At 33.4% G+C, this 17,999-nt stretch overlaps 2 protein-coding genes across 2 annotated transcripts; one reads left to right on the forward strand and one right to left on the reverse strand.

The window, feature by feature from the left end:
* Positions 1 to 9,668: 9,668 nt before the first annotated feature.
* On the reverse strand, positions 9,669 to 10,832 carry LOC141904735 (uncharacterized). The gene is made up of 5 exons (XM_074793417.1): positions 10,776 to 10,832; positions 10,465 to 10,686; positions 10,125 to 10,386; positions 9,951 to 10,006; positions 9,669 to 9,857 (listed from the first exon to the last, which is right to left on the reverse strand). Exons 1-5 carry the CDS (start codon positions 10,830 to 10,832, stop codon positions 9,669 to 9,671), a joined length of 786 nt encoding a protein of 261 aa, XP_074649518.1.
* A 5,074-nt stretch (positions 10,833 to 15,906) lies between these two features.
* LOC141904816 (uncharacterized) lies at positions 15,907 to 17,770 on the forward strand. Its single transcript, XM_074793496.1, has 4 exons — positions 15,907 to 16,137; positions 16,238 to 16,415; positions 16,491 to 16,787; positions 17,166 to 17,770. Exons 1-4 carry the CDS (start codon positions 15,907 to 15,909, stop codon positions 17,768 to 17,770), a joined length of 1,311 nt encoding a protein of 436 aa, XP_074649597.1.
* The last annotated feature ends 229 nt before the right edge of the window (positions 17,771 to 17,999 follow it).

Raw genomic sequence — 17,999 nt, forward strand, 5'->3', positions numbered from 1 at the left:
GTATAACTAATTTATCTCCATAGTTATTAGTAACTGTATCAATATTTGTAATAAGATATTTCTTATGAATTGTTAATTCTGTTAACTTTTTGAATTTATAATCTACAGATTTTACATTTGTAGTATATTTAATTCTATCTAGAAATGATTTGTTTTTCTCACTGTGTGTTTGTTTACTCTCCATTTTAATAACATATTTTTATTAAAATTTGATTAACACGTTAGAATTCTTTTCATTATCTCGTTCTCTTTTGTTTCTTCTCTTATTTTAAGTATTCATCTAAATTACAACCATAAGCAACTGTATGAATTCCATCATCCAGAATATATCTTTTATCATCAAATGGGTTTAGACTTATCTTTTCAATTTCTTCAATAAACATTTCATGATCTTCAGATCTTAAACATCTCATCTTATGTTTTCTAACTTCTTCATTGAATATACAATTGATGTAATCTTTGAAATGAATATTCTTTTCTACTACACTTTTGGTTATTCCTCTTAACTTTTTAGCTTCATGAGTTTTAGTTTTATATGAATACATTTTAGATCTAATACCTATGAACTCTATCATTTCTTCGCCACCTAATTCATCCTTAAACTTCCCTGGAACTTTTTTATTATCATTGCTAAACAATTCATGATTTTTAGGATAATTACTAAAATCAAAATGGTGTTTTAATGTTTTTAAATCATCAGTTATGTTATCAGTTTTTATCTTTAATATGTAAGAATCTGTATCAAAATATAATATTTCTATATGTTTTTCTCCAAAAAGTGGTTGTAATACATTATAATAGAATTCATACATTAGTAATTTTGATAATTCTAAAACTGAAGCGCCAACATAGATTGGTTTATTAAATTTCATTGATGTTCTTCTCATCTTAACTGCGGCTAAATTTTCATCAAATATTCTGTTACCAATGAACTTAGGATATGATTGTAAATGTCTAATTCTTTTACCATTACTGACTAACTCAATATCATTTCTATTTCTAATATTTTCACAAGTCTAACCATAGAATGCATTATTCATTAACTTGAAGAAATCTTTTTCGAAATCAGTTTTAGCTTTAGTTCTCTGTTTGGTGTTAAAATCTATATATTTTTCTAACCACTTAGATTGACTAAATGAAATATATCTATGTACTTTTTTTAGAACCATTCCTTGTTTTAGATAAAACTTTAACATTCTATAATGTACTACATAATTATATTTATCTTCTTGAGTTACCATTAACTTTTCTGTATGAATATGATTTTCGGGTTTAATTCTTTTTTGATAATTTGATAATTCTTCATGAGTTACAGTTTTATGTTCGGGGCAGTATGCTAGATTTCTAGATTTAAATTTAATATGTTCAGGATATTCTAAATCTACAACAAAGAAGTAACCAGTATCTGAATCATCTGCAATATCTAGGATTCTTTTTTTCCAATCAAATGTATCATTATTTTCATTCTGTAAAACTTCAGTTAATTCAAATACTCCATAAGGTTGTGGTTCCATCATTGCCCAACCATACAAATTATTTGCGTCTATATATAATAACTTATATCCGGGGTTATCATTTACATTGAAATATCTATCCCCCAATACACCTGAAACTCCTCCTCTTATAGATTTTTCAAATAATAGTAATTGATCTATATTTGTTAACAAATCCATTTTTATATCTGTAAATTTTAATCCACAATCCCATGTTAATCCTGGTGATGAATAACAATGACAAGGATCAATGTTAAAATATTTTAGGTTAACATCTCTAAACCTTTCGAATATATCGGTTAATAATAATACATCTGATTTTAGATATGAATCTACTAATTGTCCATGATTTTCTATTTTGAAATGATTCCAAATATTCAATGTTCTATTATAGACTTCATCTTTAACATATTCATTTTTTAATTCATCATAGAATTGTTCTTTCAATAATTCAGTTATATTGAAATCATTATGTGATTTATAAAATGAATATGGAATCGCTCCTTTATATCTCATTAATTGAAAATCATCATTATTTGGGTAATGTTGCTTTAATATTTTTAATTCATCATCAACTAATGATTTTGATAAGTTATCTAATGAACTATTTAAAAATCTATATGAATCTATAAATCTTAGGCAACCAAATTGGAATGATGTTTTAGCTTACATTCTAAATTTATAAGTTGGTATTTTATCTTTTGATCTATTTGAATTTAATCTTTCTATTTCATTATTAATTTCTTCTATTTTATGACATAACTGTTTGATAAATAAATGTGCATCATATCCTGATAGATTATGAAATATAACTGGTACAAAGTTAATTTTCTTAGCTTGTAAGTTACAATTCTCATGTGCAGCGCCTCTAAACTTTCCGTTCAAATGATCATGGTCTCTTACTTTTTATCTTTATAATTAAATATCTTTTCACATTAATAACATTTATCTGCAAACGCAAATTCTTCTTTATCTTCTTCTGTCATTATAATTTCTTTATTTGTATTCAATAATTTACTAAATCTTATTTCATATTCAATTAATAAGTCACAAAAATGATTGATAACATTTTCATTTCTATAATCATAATATTCACTATCAATTAGTTCTGGATAATCAGATTTTATATATAACCGGAAAGCAGCAGCTGATTGATGAATCTTTTTAATTGTATTTGTTTTTGGTGGTTCATCTGAAAAAATCATTTTCATTAGAATTTAATTTCTTTCTCTTATAATATATTTCTTTTCTATCTTGATCAGTTAATTCTTTATTTAATGATTCAAAATCTCCTTATATTACAAATGGTACTTTATTTTTGTAATCATATTTTTTGAATTCTAATATTTTATCTTTTTCATTTGGTAAAACTAATTTACAATAATCATGATTATCACATAATTGTTTATGATTTAATAATGTACTTTCATTACTGAATCTATGTAAACATTTTCTACAAAGATATATTTTATGGTGATCATTTTCTGATTTAAAAAATAAATCTATTTGTTTAATCCACATATAATGATTCTCATAATATAATATATCTATAACATCGTTTGAATCATAATCTTTTGATAGGTATAAAGGTTCTAATGTATAATGTTTTATATTGTTACCTTTTGTATTTGGTAATTTGATTAAATCAAATACATTTATCTTTATATTATTATCTCTTTCTATTTTTGGGATGTTTTTAATTCTAACAGGATACTTATCTATCTTATAATTATTTTCAAATGGTTTATAATGAGTTAATCTAAAACTATGTGTAATATCTTCTGTTGGGTGTAAACAACTTATTATAGCCCATAGAAAACATTTATCATCTTCATTTTGTACATTTATTACAGCATTAGTTTTAAATGGTAGTTTAATATAACTCGATGCTTCAATATCTGGTTCTTTATTATATGATACATTATTTTCATCAATTGGTTTTGATTTAGTTAACTTATTATATTTTGTGTTATAAACATGTAAAGTCATAAATATTATCTCATCAAATATTAAACCAGATCCTTCAAAATATTTCTCTTCTATTTTAGTTTTTACTTCATTATAACATTTATCTAATTTATGATCTATATTTTGTTTAGATATAATATGTTGTGAATGAGAATTTATATTATATATTGGTTTATCTTCAGATTTTATGAATTTAACTTTAGAAGATATACTAATTTTAGGATATTCAACATCAGTTATTATTTTTATTATTTCTTTCATATTCTAAATGTTTTTTATTTTCTTCTAATGTTTTTCCTTTATGAAATTTAAACTCAATAGCTGCTGGGCCAATATCACTTTTAAATGCTTCGGTTATCTCTATATCTTTTTTATTATCTAATATATTTTCTTACATCTTCCATGTATGGTGTTTTATTGTTTAATTTATTTTTTATGCTTTTAATTGTCTTCTGTTTCTTATCATTATCTTAATCAAAATAATCTTCACCTAAAATATCATTATTCTTATTTCTAATATGACTTATAGATTTTAAATGTTCTTTATAATATCTTTTATCACTGAATGATTGATTACATGTATCACATTTGTATGTTTCTTTTTCATTCTTTAATTCATCTAATTTAGTTTCTAATATATCATCTTTATATTCTAGTTTCAATTTATTCTCTAAATGTGTTTTAGTTTTATTGTGTCTTGCTTTTTGGGATTTATCTATATTGATATTACATGTTGGGCAGTAGTACTTATTTTAATACTAAATTTTTTATTAGAATTGATTTTAGAAGTTCAATGATTTAAATGTTATTCATTTATATGAATATTTTATGAGTAATAGGGGTAATGGGCTTTCATATCAAAGGTTGAATGGTCGAGTTCATTAAAAACATATATTAAAGGTAATTAAAAACTATAATATATTTTCATAACCGTGTGTATTTCAGTTGAATAATAGAATAATTATTATTATTTGAATATATTTGATTATATGAATTTGTGTATTGTAAATAAATCAATTGGTCGCGGAGCGGAGCGGTAGCGAAGTGGAGCGACCAATTGATTTAATACAATATGCTTTTTAAATTATTGATATCTTAGAATAAATATTTAGTTATAATATAAAATGCACACGGTTATGAAAATATATTATAGTTGTTAATTACTTTTAATGTTTTGTTTTTTAATGAGCTCGACCGTTCGACCTTTGGTATGAAAGCCCATTACCCCTATTACTACCCGAAATGGGTATACTATAGTTGGTTTGCTCATACTTAATTTCCCCAATCGCGGTTGTGTCTCTGATCTAAATAACTTATTCGGCCGATGCTAACAACGGGTCAATGGTTTTTGTTTCTCAATTACTTAATTGCGTAATTTTCATCCTGCATATTCCGTCACATATCATCGAGGGTACTGACCAGATATTTTAGATGGTAGATGCTAACCATGGGTCAATGGTATTTGTTTCTCAATTACTTAATTACGTTCATAGATGATATATTGTATCAAGGGGTCTGGCCAACGACAAAATGCTTGATTATTATAGAGTAAATCCGAATAAAATGAGACAGATATGAAATATTATATACATTGCAAGTTTATTATTTACTCGTTCATCTAAAAAAACATTAATTTTTTTTTTCCAAAAATATTATACATATACACGGGTTATGGCTTTTATTTATACAATCCGGTAGATGACGAATGAGTCGCTACGTATAAAAATTCGTAAAAGATAGAAACTCACTACTTTAGTTAATCCTCTTTTGGTCAGAGCGGTTTTAAATTACTTTAATTATACTTGGGTTATCATTATACCGTATTCAGGTGCTTTCTAACCCCGCTTGTGTCTTTTGCGCAGTACGGGCATCTGTATTCCTGATTCGAGTGACTCGAATCGTACCAGCACGGTCTCATATTAGCCAGTTCGGATATATCTTCTGTAAAATTAATATCTTTCAATTTTTTTCTATTGTTCCAATGTTAGTTTTACGCCGCATCTAGTCGGATTTACGTCGAAAAGCTCATCGTATTTTCGGATATCTACGTAATACGGTGATCGTGACTAGATCCATATATCTTGATAAAGTTCGAACGTAACATTTCGGCTACTATTTTAGTGCTCCAATAACAGACATCTTGGAAATGATTTGTCCTAAAACTACCCCCTTATTTATGGGTCTAAGTCAGACGACTAATTAGTTGATTAATTCTCATAGTCTAACAGTTTACTCAAAGTATTTGAGGATTCTATCACATATAATTAACGGTGTTTTTGATACTCGGGTCTAATATCACCCAGCATATAGGACCATCTGTTCGGTTTTTTCTAAACAATTTAATTACCTCAGTGCTATGAGCACTAAAAATGTTCGAATTATTGCTAGTGTAATTGGTTTGAAACCTCACACATAATTTCCCATCTCGGACGTGTCTCCGATCTAAATCACTTAATTGCCTTCGTCTTCCACATATAATTAATGGTGTTTGGATACTATCGATCCATCTGCTACTAGTCTAGGTAATTGGTTTTGCTCACACCTATTTTCCCCAATCGTGGTCATGTATTGATCTAAATCAATTAATTGCCTTCTTTGTCGGTATATGGTATCATGGGTCTGGATAGCAACGAAATGCTAGATTAACGTATTGTTAAATCAGAATGAGTCAAAAATGAAATCTTTTATTCAATAAATGTTTTATTTAGTCCTAAAAAACATAAATATTTTTATAAATATTATAGATAAACATAGGCCATATACCTATACACGAAAAAACCATAAATCTCATAAAAGATAGAAACTCACTACTTTAGTTAATCCTCATTGGTTAGAGCGGATCTTAATGAAGTCCTGGATTAGTTATTTCGGATACTTATTTCTATCTGAGAGTTTAACGCAAACTAACGTATATAAATTGATGTTTTTTACACATTTTGTTAATCGGTTATGATATAAATATTATTTAATTAATATCTGTGAAATTATACTTGGGTGATCATTACACCGTATTCAGGCGTTTTTCTAACACCGCTGGTGTCTTTAGCGCAATAGGCGCACCTATATTCTTGATTCGAGTGACTCGAGTCATACCAACACGGTTTCATATTGGTTAGTTCGGGTATATCTTCGTTAAAATTAATGTCTTTCAACTTTTTCCATAGTTCCAATGTTAGTTTTACACCGCATCTAGTCGGAGTTACGTCGAAAAGCTCATCGTGTAGATCATATTTTCGGATATCTACGTAAATACGATGATCGTGACTAGATCTATAGATTTTGATAAAGTTCGAACGACCAACGGTCATCACGCCTACGTAATCGATATCTTCTTTAACGCGCGCAATTTCGTGTTCGATATCGGCTTTACAATAATCTATATGTACCCACTCTTGGAGATCTAGCGAAATACCGTTCTTTGTGGGATACAGTTGTTTTCTACGCTCGCAACACTCATAAGATCGTAAATCTATACGTTTTAACCCCTGCCACGTTTTCGCACTCACGTACACAAGCGATCCTAGATAATGAGGCTCGGGGTCATTGTTCCAGGTATTCCGTTGAACTTTCGACGGAACAGCGTTGTCATTAACGATTGAACCTATAAAACAATAAAAAATATTCTATATCAGTATACGTATGACTTAATATTTGACGGTTTCGAATACCGGAATAGTTATAAAAACTTACTAAAGTCGAGTTTGAGCGAGGGGTGTTTTCTTTTCCTAGATTGAAGAGAGGACTTTGCTCGAATCGGTGTGCTTGACATTTCTAAGGTAGTTTGTCCACTAGTCGAATCCATCTGGGCGATACAGGTCGATGTTGACGGTTCAAAGTTTCTGAGCAGAATGATTAGTTTATGGATTTACATGACGTTTTTATTGTCAGAAAATGACTTGCCCGAACACGATTTACGGTTTCACTTGTTGTTGCGAAATATATTTCGCCCAAACTCGTTCATGATTTCACAATAGCCGTTAAAAGACGCCATCTTGGAAATATTCCCCCACTCCCCCTCCTCTCACGCACACACACACACACACACACGCACACGTTCGCGCTTACGCGCGCACGTGTATAGAAATACGTAATATTGAGTCCGATTTAACCGAATGCTTCCGTACGGATATTAATGTAACAGAGTGAAAATATAGTTACCTATTTATTTATTTATTCTATTTATTGCGTATTTATTGTTAATAAATGTTTTTTTAATTGTTGACATTAATTTGTTTTACATTTGTTTTTTGAATTTTTGGTTTACTTCGTTTCACCCGTACTCGGGATTCCTTGGAAAAGCGCCATCTAGGATTTACTCCTCCCCCTCCTCTCACACACACGCATAGGATGTCGTACCCAATAAATAAATTTGGATTTGGTCTCAATAAATAAAATTGGATTTAACATCATCAATAAATTGATTTGGATTTGTTGTCAATTTATTGATTTGGATTTAGCGGAAAAATTTTGAATTTTCCCGCCAAAAATTTGAAATTTGAATTTTAACCGCCACTTCCGGTCGCCATCTTGGATTACGTCACTTCCGGTAACCATCTTGGATTACGTCACTTCCGGTCGCCATCTTGGATTACGTCACTTCCGGTATGACGTCATCCCCCCTCCCCCTCCTCCCCTCACTCCACTGTGGTACCATAGTGACATACCCTAACTACTGTCGATTAACTACAAAAACCTTACTACAACAAGATCGAGTCAATGACAAACATTAACTGCTAACGGTTGCAATTATGGGTCATTTTCAACTGTTTAATATATACAATACAATAGGTGGATCCTCTTCAGGTATGGTGCTGGAAAATGTCGCAGATTCAAGCGAACATTATCAATCACGGTGACAGTTTCATATCAGTAACAGAATCGTATTCAAGGTCAGACAAGGACAACATCTGCCTATAATTCAAAGTCCATAAAACTTCGGTCGTGTGTATACAATTTCACCATCTCAATGCTGCTGCGCCTGATCTATACATAGTTTAACTTAAATATATTATCAAGGCACACTGGAGCCATCTTGATAGGCTACAAAATTAGATTTATTACATACAAAATGCCTGACCCATCTTATGATTTTCCCACCATTTTGGATGAACAACAACAACAAAAAAGTCTCAGCCAATCACTGAGCTTGAATTCTCACCCTCGCATGCCTGTGAAGGAAAGTAATCCCAGAAGGTGGCAGCACCATACGGGAAACAATTTAAGACAAAATTACTTAATTTACAAAATTAAAACAATGAAATACAATTGGTAACACTTGTTTCTGGTGGCTGTCTGTGACTTATGTTTTCTTTATATAAGCGTGAACGTCGAAGGGGTAAGACAGAAGCCCAGAAAAAACTTCGAGTCCTTTCGAAAATGATAATTTTGGACAAAAGCAAGTGTTCAAAATTGCCTGTTGAAGTTTGGTGCCGTGATAAAGGTGGACTTTACAAATTCAAGCCAGAATTCATGGATATGGTAAAATCAATTGATACCGAAATCATGAATTGTGTAAATGTAACCGAATTGCAAAAACATAAAAAAAGAATTATCAGGGTAAGTAAACAATGTTTTAAAATATTTTTTATTGCCCTTAAAACAAAAAATACACATCAAAATAAATTAAATGTTCATATTTTTCAGCTTACAACAGACAAAATTCTGCCAAACAAGGATCTTGAAGCAGTTTTTGTCGGACTTGTCACACAAAGTGTTGGATCAGAGGTGGCAGATGAACTGAGACTGAACATAGTTTCTGTTTGGACGGACTTTTTGCGTAAATACACTCATGCGCGCATAAATGGAATCATAAAGGGAATATACGTGAAAAAAGTAGAAAAATCTGGTAAACGCCTGAAAGGAGGATCAAGCTTAAGAGAAACGCTTTATAATCTTGGAAAGACAAGAAACCCTAAACATTCTAAATCAACTCCTTCAACTTCTAAAAAACAATCTGTTCGTAAAGGAAATAAACGGTGACATGGTTATTAATTGAATAATAATACGATTCTTCATTTGATGTATATAAAGGTAACTAAGAAATTGGACAATACATGAACGTATATGTTTATATATAATTTATTTTTAGTTTGTTAATTATTTTTTTATCATGAGTGGAACGTCCTGGGTATAAAGCGGTGTATCTCTGTAATAATTTCTCTTCTTTTTCTTCTGATGGCCATGGACCTCTCTTTTTAACATAACAGTTCACCTTGCCTGTGGATAGTTCAATGACGTTAGTTTTCCACCCACGCAGTGTTTAAACTGCGAGAAGAGAGTTTCTACTGCACTGCCATTCACTGTGAGTGGGGTAATACAATATCCAGGAAATTCAGTGAGATAGTCTTTACAAAATCCAATGAACCCAAACACCATAACACGAAGTAGATCATATGTCTGAAAATATAAATAGTGTCTCCATTTCTTATAGATGCTCATTTAAAAAGATAGCCATAGGTGCTATTTCGTTGATATGTTATCTTAGTTTACCTGCCAACTAATAAATTTCTTTTGGGATGGAGAAATCATCTGGAATTCGTCAGCAACTGAAAATAAGATAGGAACCCAAATTTGAATTAGTTAATTTCTCTATGAATTATTTCGTCTGGCAAATTTATTTTAGACACATGCAAAATAATTTGTTATATCGGTGTATTCACTCACATTCATGGTGTAGATATTCACACCAGTCCCTGACGTATTTATATCCTTCTGAGATGTTCAATATGATTGGGCTTTCCATGTCATGAATCTGGCTATTTCTTGTCATGTCATTTGGTTTTCTACTTTTCAGAAGTCCTTCTTCAAAAAGTTGGCTGCAAGCCACCAGGAAACTTCGGGTTGCCATAACATGTTCTGATTCCAATGGGATAGGAGAATTGTCGGGATTCGCGTAACTGTAGAGTTCGACAAGCACTTGCGGTTGCTATAAATAAATACAGTTCGTGAAGACTAGGTTCTGACAGTTATCTCTTAATTAAGTTTGAATTAATGTTTTTTATACCTGCATGATTTTTGCTGGTTTAACATTTAGCTTAGTCCAGGAATCTCGTTCTATATAAGATTTGATCAATCCTGGTACCATCCGAATATGATTATCATCTCTTCTTTGAGTTTCACGATTCCACATACTTTTTATTTCATCCCATCCGAATTCAACTCCATTCATGAAGTTTTTCGTTCCACCTGTTTGACTTGCCCACAACTGATTAATTTGATTTTTAAGCTGTAAAAAGAAACATATCAATAAAGATGAGATCCTTCAATTATACTGTAAAATACCATATTTCAACTTGGATAGAAGTGTTAGCTTACTTGATGTGATGGACAGATGACAAAGTAAATTTTCTTTTCTGGTTCGTGGGGGTTCATCATCCAAGGTTCAACTTTATGCCGATCTTCCTGGGCATCCATTAGACCAAAGGCACCGTGCGGATAACCACTGAGTGTTTTTATCATCGATAGGTTGATGCTGGCTCCATCAGTCACCACCACCCTTGTCTGCAAAGAAATTTGAAAATTAAAGATATCTGAAGATGCTAATCAATGGGTTTCATCAAAAATTATGAATTTTTGGTTTCATTTGCAATCAACTTAAAAACTTACCATGAATCCATACTCATAAAAGATTCTAAAGACATCATACAGACAAGCTGTCGTAAAAGCTGCATCCATTGTTGTGTGACAATTAAAATAAGGTCCAATAATATCGAAATCACTGCTTAAGTCCCTCCACAAAAACTGCAACTCATATCCAGCCGTCTCTGGTGTACATTCTCCGGATAATTCTTTGAAAATATCTTTCAAAGAAGACATTTCTGTGGCGTCCATAGCGAGCCCGTTGAGTTGTTTATTTTTACTATTCCACGCTACTTTACCGATAACTTTTACTTCATCGAGTATCAAAACTCCAGTTGAGGTTGGTGATTTTTTGCCTTTCGATGTACACTCATTTTTCCACAAATTATAACGGTTTAATGTGTCTTCTATATAATCATAATATGACTCCGTTCCAGGAGTCTGCAACAGTGCAGTAGAATAGTGCTGCAGTGAACTTCGCGAGGGCAGTTTGAAAATTCCCCACTCTTGAATCGCTTCGTAGGCTGCAGGGCTTCGACAGTATATTGACAGAGCAATTCGATAGGTGACCATACTCCAACGGTTTCCTTTCTGTCCAGTTTCTAATTTGAAAAATTAAAATATTTTGTAAATTTTGTCTGGATTTCACTTTTCAATTTGAAATTTGGATCAACAAATATATTGAGTTAAAAGAAGTCCAATTTTCATCTAGAATTGTGGGCTAAAGTATCCAATATTGAGAAGTATATTGAAAATATCTAGTGGTTCAGAATTATATGAATTTTTTCATGAATTCAAAATGATAGAAATTCACTTACCATTGCGGTGCTGATCGGCTTCCCAGGTAGTTTTTATTGCTTGCAATGTGTCTTTTTCTAATTCTGCTTCCGCTAAGACAGCTTCGATATCACCAGGCTTGACGTGAGAACAAAAATCTTCCAATTCCTTAATTTGCGTCTGTTCAAGTTCGATGGTATAGTCATTTTGAATTTTCTGTGAGGTGTTAATTAATCGACGCTTTACATTTCTAGCACTTGAACTCTTTCTCTCGATTCTCCGCTTTTTGCTTCGTGGTGTCAAATTAGTCATAGGATAGTTAGAATTTTTTTCTGAACGTCTTGCTTTAGTTTGCGGAGTAACCAATTGTTCACGCTTGTTCGTCTTTCGAAGATTGCGATAAGCATTTGAACGTTCCGGACATCGAGACGTTGCTGATAATCTTGCTTCTCGTTCTTCTACCGTGGCATTGAATCGAAGTTTGAACCATTTTTTGCACTTTTTTGATATAAATGATGGCGGAATCTTTCTCTCGATAACGAACGACGGAATATACTTGATTGACGAACAAACGCTGTCTGGATATTCCGGTCTGGATATTCCTGTGCAGAATACATATTCACTAGACATCCGACCAAGCATATCGTCGATTACATTCCAATCTATTCCCGTGTCCGATAGATATGATGTTTCGAATAATAATTCATCGCATAAGTAGTGTTTCAGAACACCAGATGTGAATATTAATATCTTCGACACGGTCGCTGGTCCTCCCGTCGTGAATCCCACATCACATATTCCTCGAGTAATCTCGAGAAAAATATCTCCAGAGCAACTTAAAAATCGTATTTGTAATAACGCAAATAGATCGTGAATATAGTTAACTATTTCTGACAATTCCGATGGACCAGCATTAAGAGCAATTTTGCTACTACCCGTTTGAGTAGTTTTATGGTCAGTTTCTTTAGAAAGTAATACTGGAACATAAATAACGGCGGGTTGCGCTGGAAAAAATGTAGTCATCTTTTCAGCTTTACTTGTTGCAATTGAAAGACATTATATGAATGCGGCTTTATATATGTTTTGAGTTGATCAGTTTGATGGTTTCTAGGGGTATGAACACTGATATTAGTCACGGTAATTAAAAAAAGCAACTGCTATGTTTTAACCCGTGCACACAGTGATGCATGGCAACTGGTAAAACCATGAACAACTATCTTTTTCGTAGTCATACAAATTTACTTGAAAATCCATATAGATGTAATAAGTTCATTTTTTTATTCAAAGGTACTTATGAGTGGTTATGGCTTAAAACTCCCATTCATATTGCTTTTCTATATTACGGGTTGTCTAAGTCGTTATTCGAAAAACATCAAATGAAAAAAAAACCCGTGTAATTTACCTATCTGAGAAAAACTTGTAAAACTCATTTGTTCTCGTCGGTTTAGCAATTTTAAAGGATTCGAGGTAGAGAATCGTATATATTTTCACTATCTCTATAAAATACCAAATCAAAAGAAGTTGTTTAGCCTAGTTGTTAACGGCGGGTTGCGCTGGAAAAAATGTAGTCATCTTTTCAGCTTTACTTGTTGCAATTGAAAGACATTATATGAATGCGGCTTTATATATGTTTTGAGTTGATCAGTTTGATGGTTTCTAGGGGTATGAACACTGATATTAGTCACGGTAATTAAAAAGAGCAACTGCTATGTTTTAACCCGTGCACACAGTGATGCATGGCAACTGGTAAAACCATGAACAACTATCTTTTTCGTAGTCATACAAATTTACTTGAAAATCCATATAGATGTAATAAGTTCATTTTTTTATTCAAAGGTACTTATGAGTGGTTATGGCTTAAAACTCCCATTCATATTGCTTTTCTATATTACGGGTTGTCTAAGTCGTTATTCGAAAAACATCAAATGAAAAAAAAAACCCGTGTAATTTACCTATCTGAGAAAAACTTGTAAAACTCATTTGTTCTCGTCGGTTTAGCAATTTTAAAGGATTCGAGGTAGAGAATCGTATATATTTTCACTATCTCTATAAAATACCAAATCAAAAGAAGTTGTTTAGCCTAGTTGTTAAGTCTTTATTCGTTCCACTAATGGGTGAAATAATGGATAAATACCACAGTAACTGAATATAAGGTCATTTTTAGGAATTAGGCTTTATACGTTTTCCGATTCGAAGTTTTTCATTGGGAATTTTTCGAATATATACCGTGTGCAATTATGTAATTTCTCTAACTTTTTGTTATGCATTAGTAGACCATAGAGAAAACTCATAATTATACGCAAATATAATTGCATCAATCGAGATATTTCATAAAGATTCTTTGCTCCAGATACAACAAACTTGGCTTCAACCATTTAACTTAGATATTCTGACCATTTAAGATATCACTTGATAGAAGTCACACAGATTTTCCAGGTACTATAAGCTCTACAAGCAAAATTGCTCATAGTGAGTTTACTATAGTTTTCAAAGTATCATTTGTTTATATAAACATACGCTGTTTAAATGTCTGGGTCAGCAAACACAAATAGTAACACACTCGTGTACAGACAGACCACATGTGGTTAGGGACAGGACTGTTGTTGTGCTATGCTAATGACTTACTTATATGCCAATATCCGATTGTGGTGCCATCTGGTTACTACAGGAGTACCCAGTAAAATGCTTGTGAGGCTATGAAAATCCATGAAAAAGAAGGGAGATCTTTCGCCATCTAGTGAGAAAGTGTGCTGCTTCTCATAGTTAAGCAGCTATGATCTATATAGGAGAGATTCCACTGAGTCAAACGATACCAAAATTGTATTTTTAAGTTGAATAGTAAATCTGTCACAGAATCTCAAACAAAGGGAAAATAACCCATTTTACGAGTTGTACATTTTTAGTCTTTATGAATTTTTGGTAATATTGATAGTTTGTGGTTGTTCTGATTCCATTTATTATACATATTTTTTTACTAAATTGATTTTAGAAGTTCAATGATTTATATATGTATTATTTCAATCACACTTTACTAACACTTTTAATGTTTAAAAATCTGACTCATACAAATATAAATATTGAAATAATGTTGTAAATATATCTATATATCTATTCTATAAGAGCTTACACTTTTATATTGAATAATCTATCAATTTAAATGCTATTCATATATATTTTATTCATGCATATGAATATTTTAAGAGTAATAGGGGTTTAGTTGTTCTAGGTTAAAGGTTGAATGGTTGAGAAATTTTCCAAATGTGAAATAATAATAATTTCTACTTGAATTAGGAGTGTGCGCGACTAATTCAAGTAGAAATTATTGTTATTTCACATTTGGAAAATTTCTCGACCGTTCGACCTTTGATCTAGAACAACTTAACCCCTATTACTGCCAAGGATATGAATGGTTTGTGATGATATTATGTTAACTAAATTCATTTGTTGGTTGAACGATTTCAATTAATATCGCAATATTTAGCATTCGTGATATAATTAATATAGATAGAGATATGGCCATTTGTCCATTGTTTATGTTAGCAAAAGATTGCATTTGATATAGAAGGCTTTAAAATGTTTTGATGTATGGTTGAGATTTTCAAAATAAATGTTATGCTTACATGAGATAATTGGAACTAGATGTTTTATTTCATTTTTTATCAAGTATCGATGGATGAGAAGTCTTTCGACGATGTGCAGTTAGCCCATTAGAGTTTGCCTTAAAATACTTTACTCTCAGTCTGCTGAATTTAATTCATACCGCCGTTACAGTACCATAAAATTCACACTAAATCTTTAGCGTCATTGGAATAGGACGTCCCCTGTTTCACATCCGGCAGGTGTGGTGCCGGTGGGTAAGTTTAATAAGGTACACCAAATCTATTAAAACGATCGCTATTTTAAAATCAAAACATCCCGAAGAAATTGGGGATTCGAACCTATCGGATATATACTGGTACTCGGCGTCTTTCCACTTAACAAAACATCGTCAATAACATTAGTTCTTATTATTGCTAAGTAGCGGCGCTACCGGTGCTGTCGATCGGAGATTAGAAACTTTCTACCTTTTGCCATTACAAGGAAGTAAAGAATGGGGCTACTAAGACTTGCGCGCCACCTATCCCTCGCTCGCCAGCGCGGTGGTTCCTATTGGGACCAGCTCCGAGCGAATCTAAGCGCTATTACTCCAAATCTCGAACAAATGTATGCGAGCGGCCGAGGAGTTCAAGAACTCTGGGACTTTTTCAAAAGGAATCTTAAAGCGAGCGTTGACCGGCATAATGCGTCTAAAACCTGTCGAGGTATAAAATTCCTACCGTGGGTAAACAGGTCCATCAGGATGAAGCTTCTCCGTCGTAAGAAGCGTCTCTACGCGAAAGCTAAAAAAAAGAAAAAACTGGAAAACCTATCGTCAATTCCAGAAAGACTGCAGACGGGAGATACGTAAAGCAGAATGGGATCATATCAATAATACGATCCAAACCAGTCTGGACAATAAAGACACTAAGCCATTCTGGAGGTATATTAAGTCTAGACGCAGAGGCAACGTAGGCGTATCACCACTAAAAGAAGTTGGCAAACTGCATTGTGATGGAAAAAGTAAAGCTAGGATTCTCCTCAATTAGTTTAAATCGGTATTCTCAACTTCTGATGACCAACCACCTGATGCGACAGGTATAACTGGGGATAATTACCCAAATATCCGCGGTATCATAGTTGACGAAACTGGAGTGAAGAAACTGCTCACCAACATTAATCCATCCAAAGCATGCGGTCCGGATGGTATTCCGAACATGGTATTAATGTGTGCCGATAACCTCTCACCCATGTTTACACGAATATTCCAGCGATCATTGGACACTGGGCTCCTGCCATCTGACTGGCGTCGCGCCAACATCTCTAGTATTTACAAGAAGGGCGATAAACACCTTGCCGAAAATTACCGTCCGGTATCTCTCACGTCGGTGTGCTGTAAGTTACTAGAGCACATAGTTTACCGCCACGTACGTACTCACCTTGAGGATCATTCAATTTGGCGGATTTGAACCACGGTTTTCGTAGTGGTTATTCTTGTGAATCGCAGCTACTCACCACCACACATGACCTCCTCACATCATATGACTCTGGAAACCAAGTGGATATAGCGGTACTCGATTTCAGTAAGGCATTCGACACCGCATAATAAACTATTGTCAAAGCAATTATGGTATCCGTGGTCATTTACTTGACTGGTTGTCCGATTTTTTATGTTATCGTACCATGTCGTTACGGACGGCGAATCGTCTGAAGACGCGCATGTCGGATCTGGAGTTCCGCAAGGAACTGTCTTAGGTCCGCTCTTATTTTTAGTGCACATGAACTATCTCCCTGACGTTGTTAGGTCGCAAGTGCGGCTGTTCGCAGAAGACTGTCTGCTCTATCGAACTATAAAAACTTTCCAGGATCATATAACCCTCCAACAGGATTTAGAGAATTTAGAACATTGGGCCCTCCGATGGGGCATGAAATTTAACGCACGCAGGTGTTATATCATCCGCGGCCGTGAAAAGTCGCAGTACCTCTATTTCTTAGATAATGTGGCTCTCAAACAGGTTCAGTCGAGCCCATATCTTGGCCTCCTGTTATCAGAAGACCTGATGTGGGGCAAGCACATAGACAGTATCGTCAAGAAAGCAAGCTCTACACTCGGTTTCCTAAGAAGGAACTTACGCCACTGTACCGAAAACAGTAGGCGCACTGCCTACCTAGCGCTGGTTCGTCCAATACTCGAGTACGGAGCGTCGGTTTGGGACCCGCACGTCAGGTCGGACATCGACCATCTCGAACGCATTCAAAAACAGGCAGCGCGCTTCATTACACAGGACTATAAGTCGCGTGAACCGGGCTGCATCACCAAGATGCTCAACAGACTCTGTATACCAACCCTGAGGAACGCCGTAAGAAGATCCGCTTGACTTTTCTGTACAGGGTGGTTGAGGGGTTAGTACCAGCTATGCCAGCCAACCAGTATTTAAAGCCAATCCGGCCAAATAAGCGCAGAATCAGGCTAGCAAGCCACCTTAAAGACTTTGAAACTGACAATCGTACTGAGCGTTTTGTCACAAACAACTCTAAGTGTTTCCAGGTCCAGTTCTGTCAAACGGACAAATTCAGACATTCCTTCTTTCCGAGAAAAATTATCGA

The sequence above is a fragment of the Tubulanus polymorphus genome, chromosome 1 (assembly GCF_964204645.1).
Source record: "Tubulanus polymorphus chromosome 1, tnTubPoly1.2, whole genome shotgun sequence".
In the NCBI taxonomy this organism is placed as follows: domain Eukaryota; kingdom Metazoa; phylum Nemertea; class Palaeonemertea; order Tubulaniformes; family Tubulanidae; genus Tubulanus; species Tubulanus polymorphus.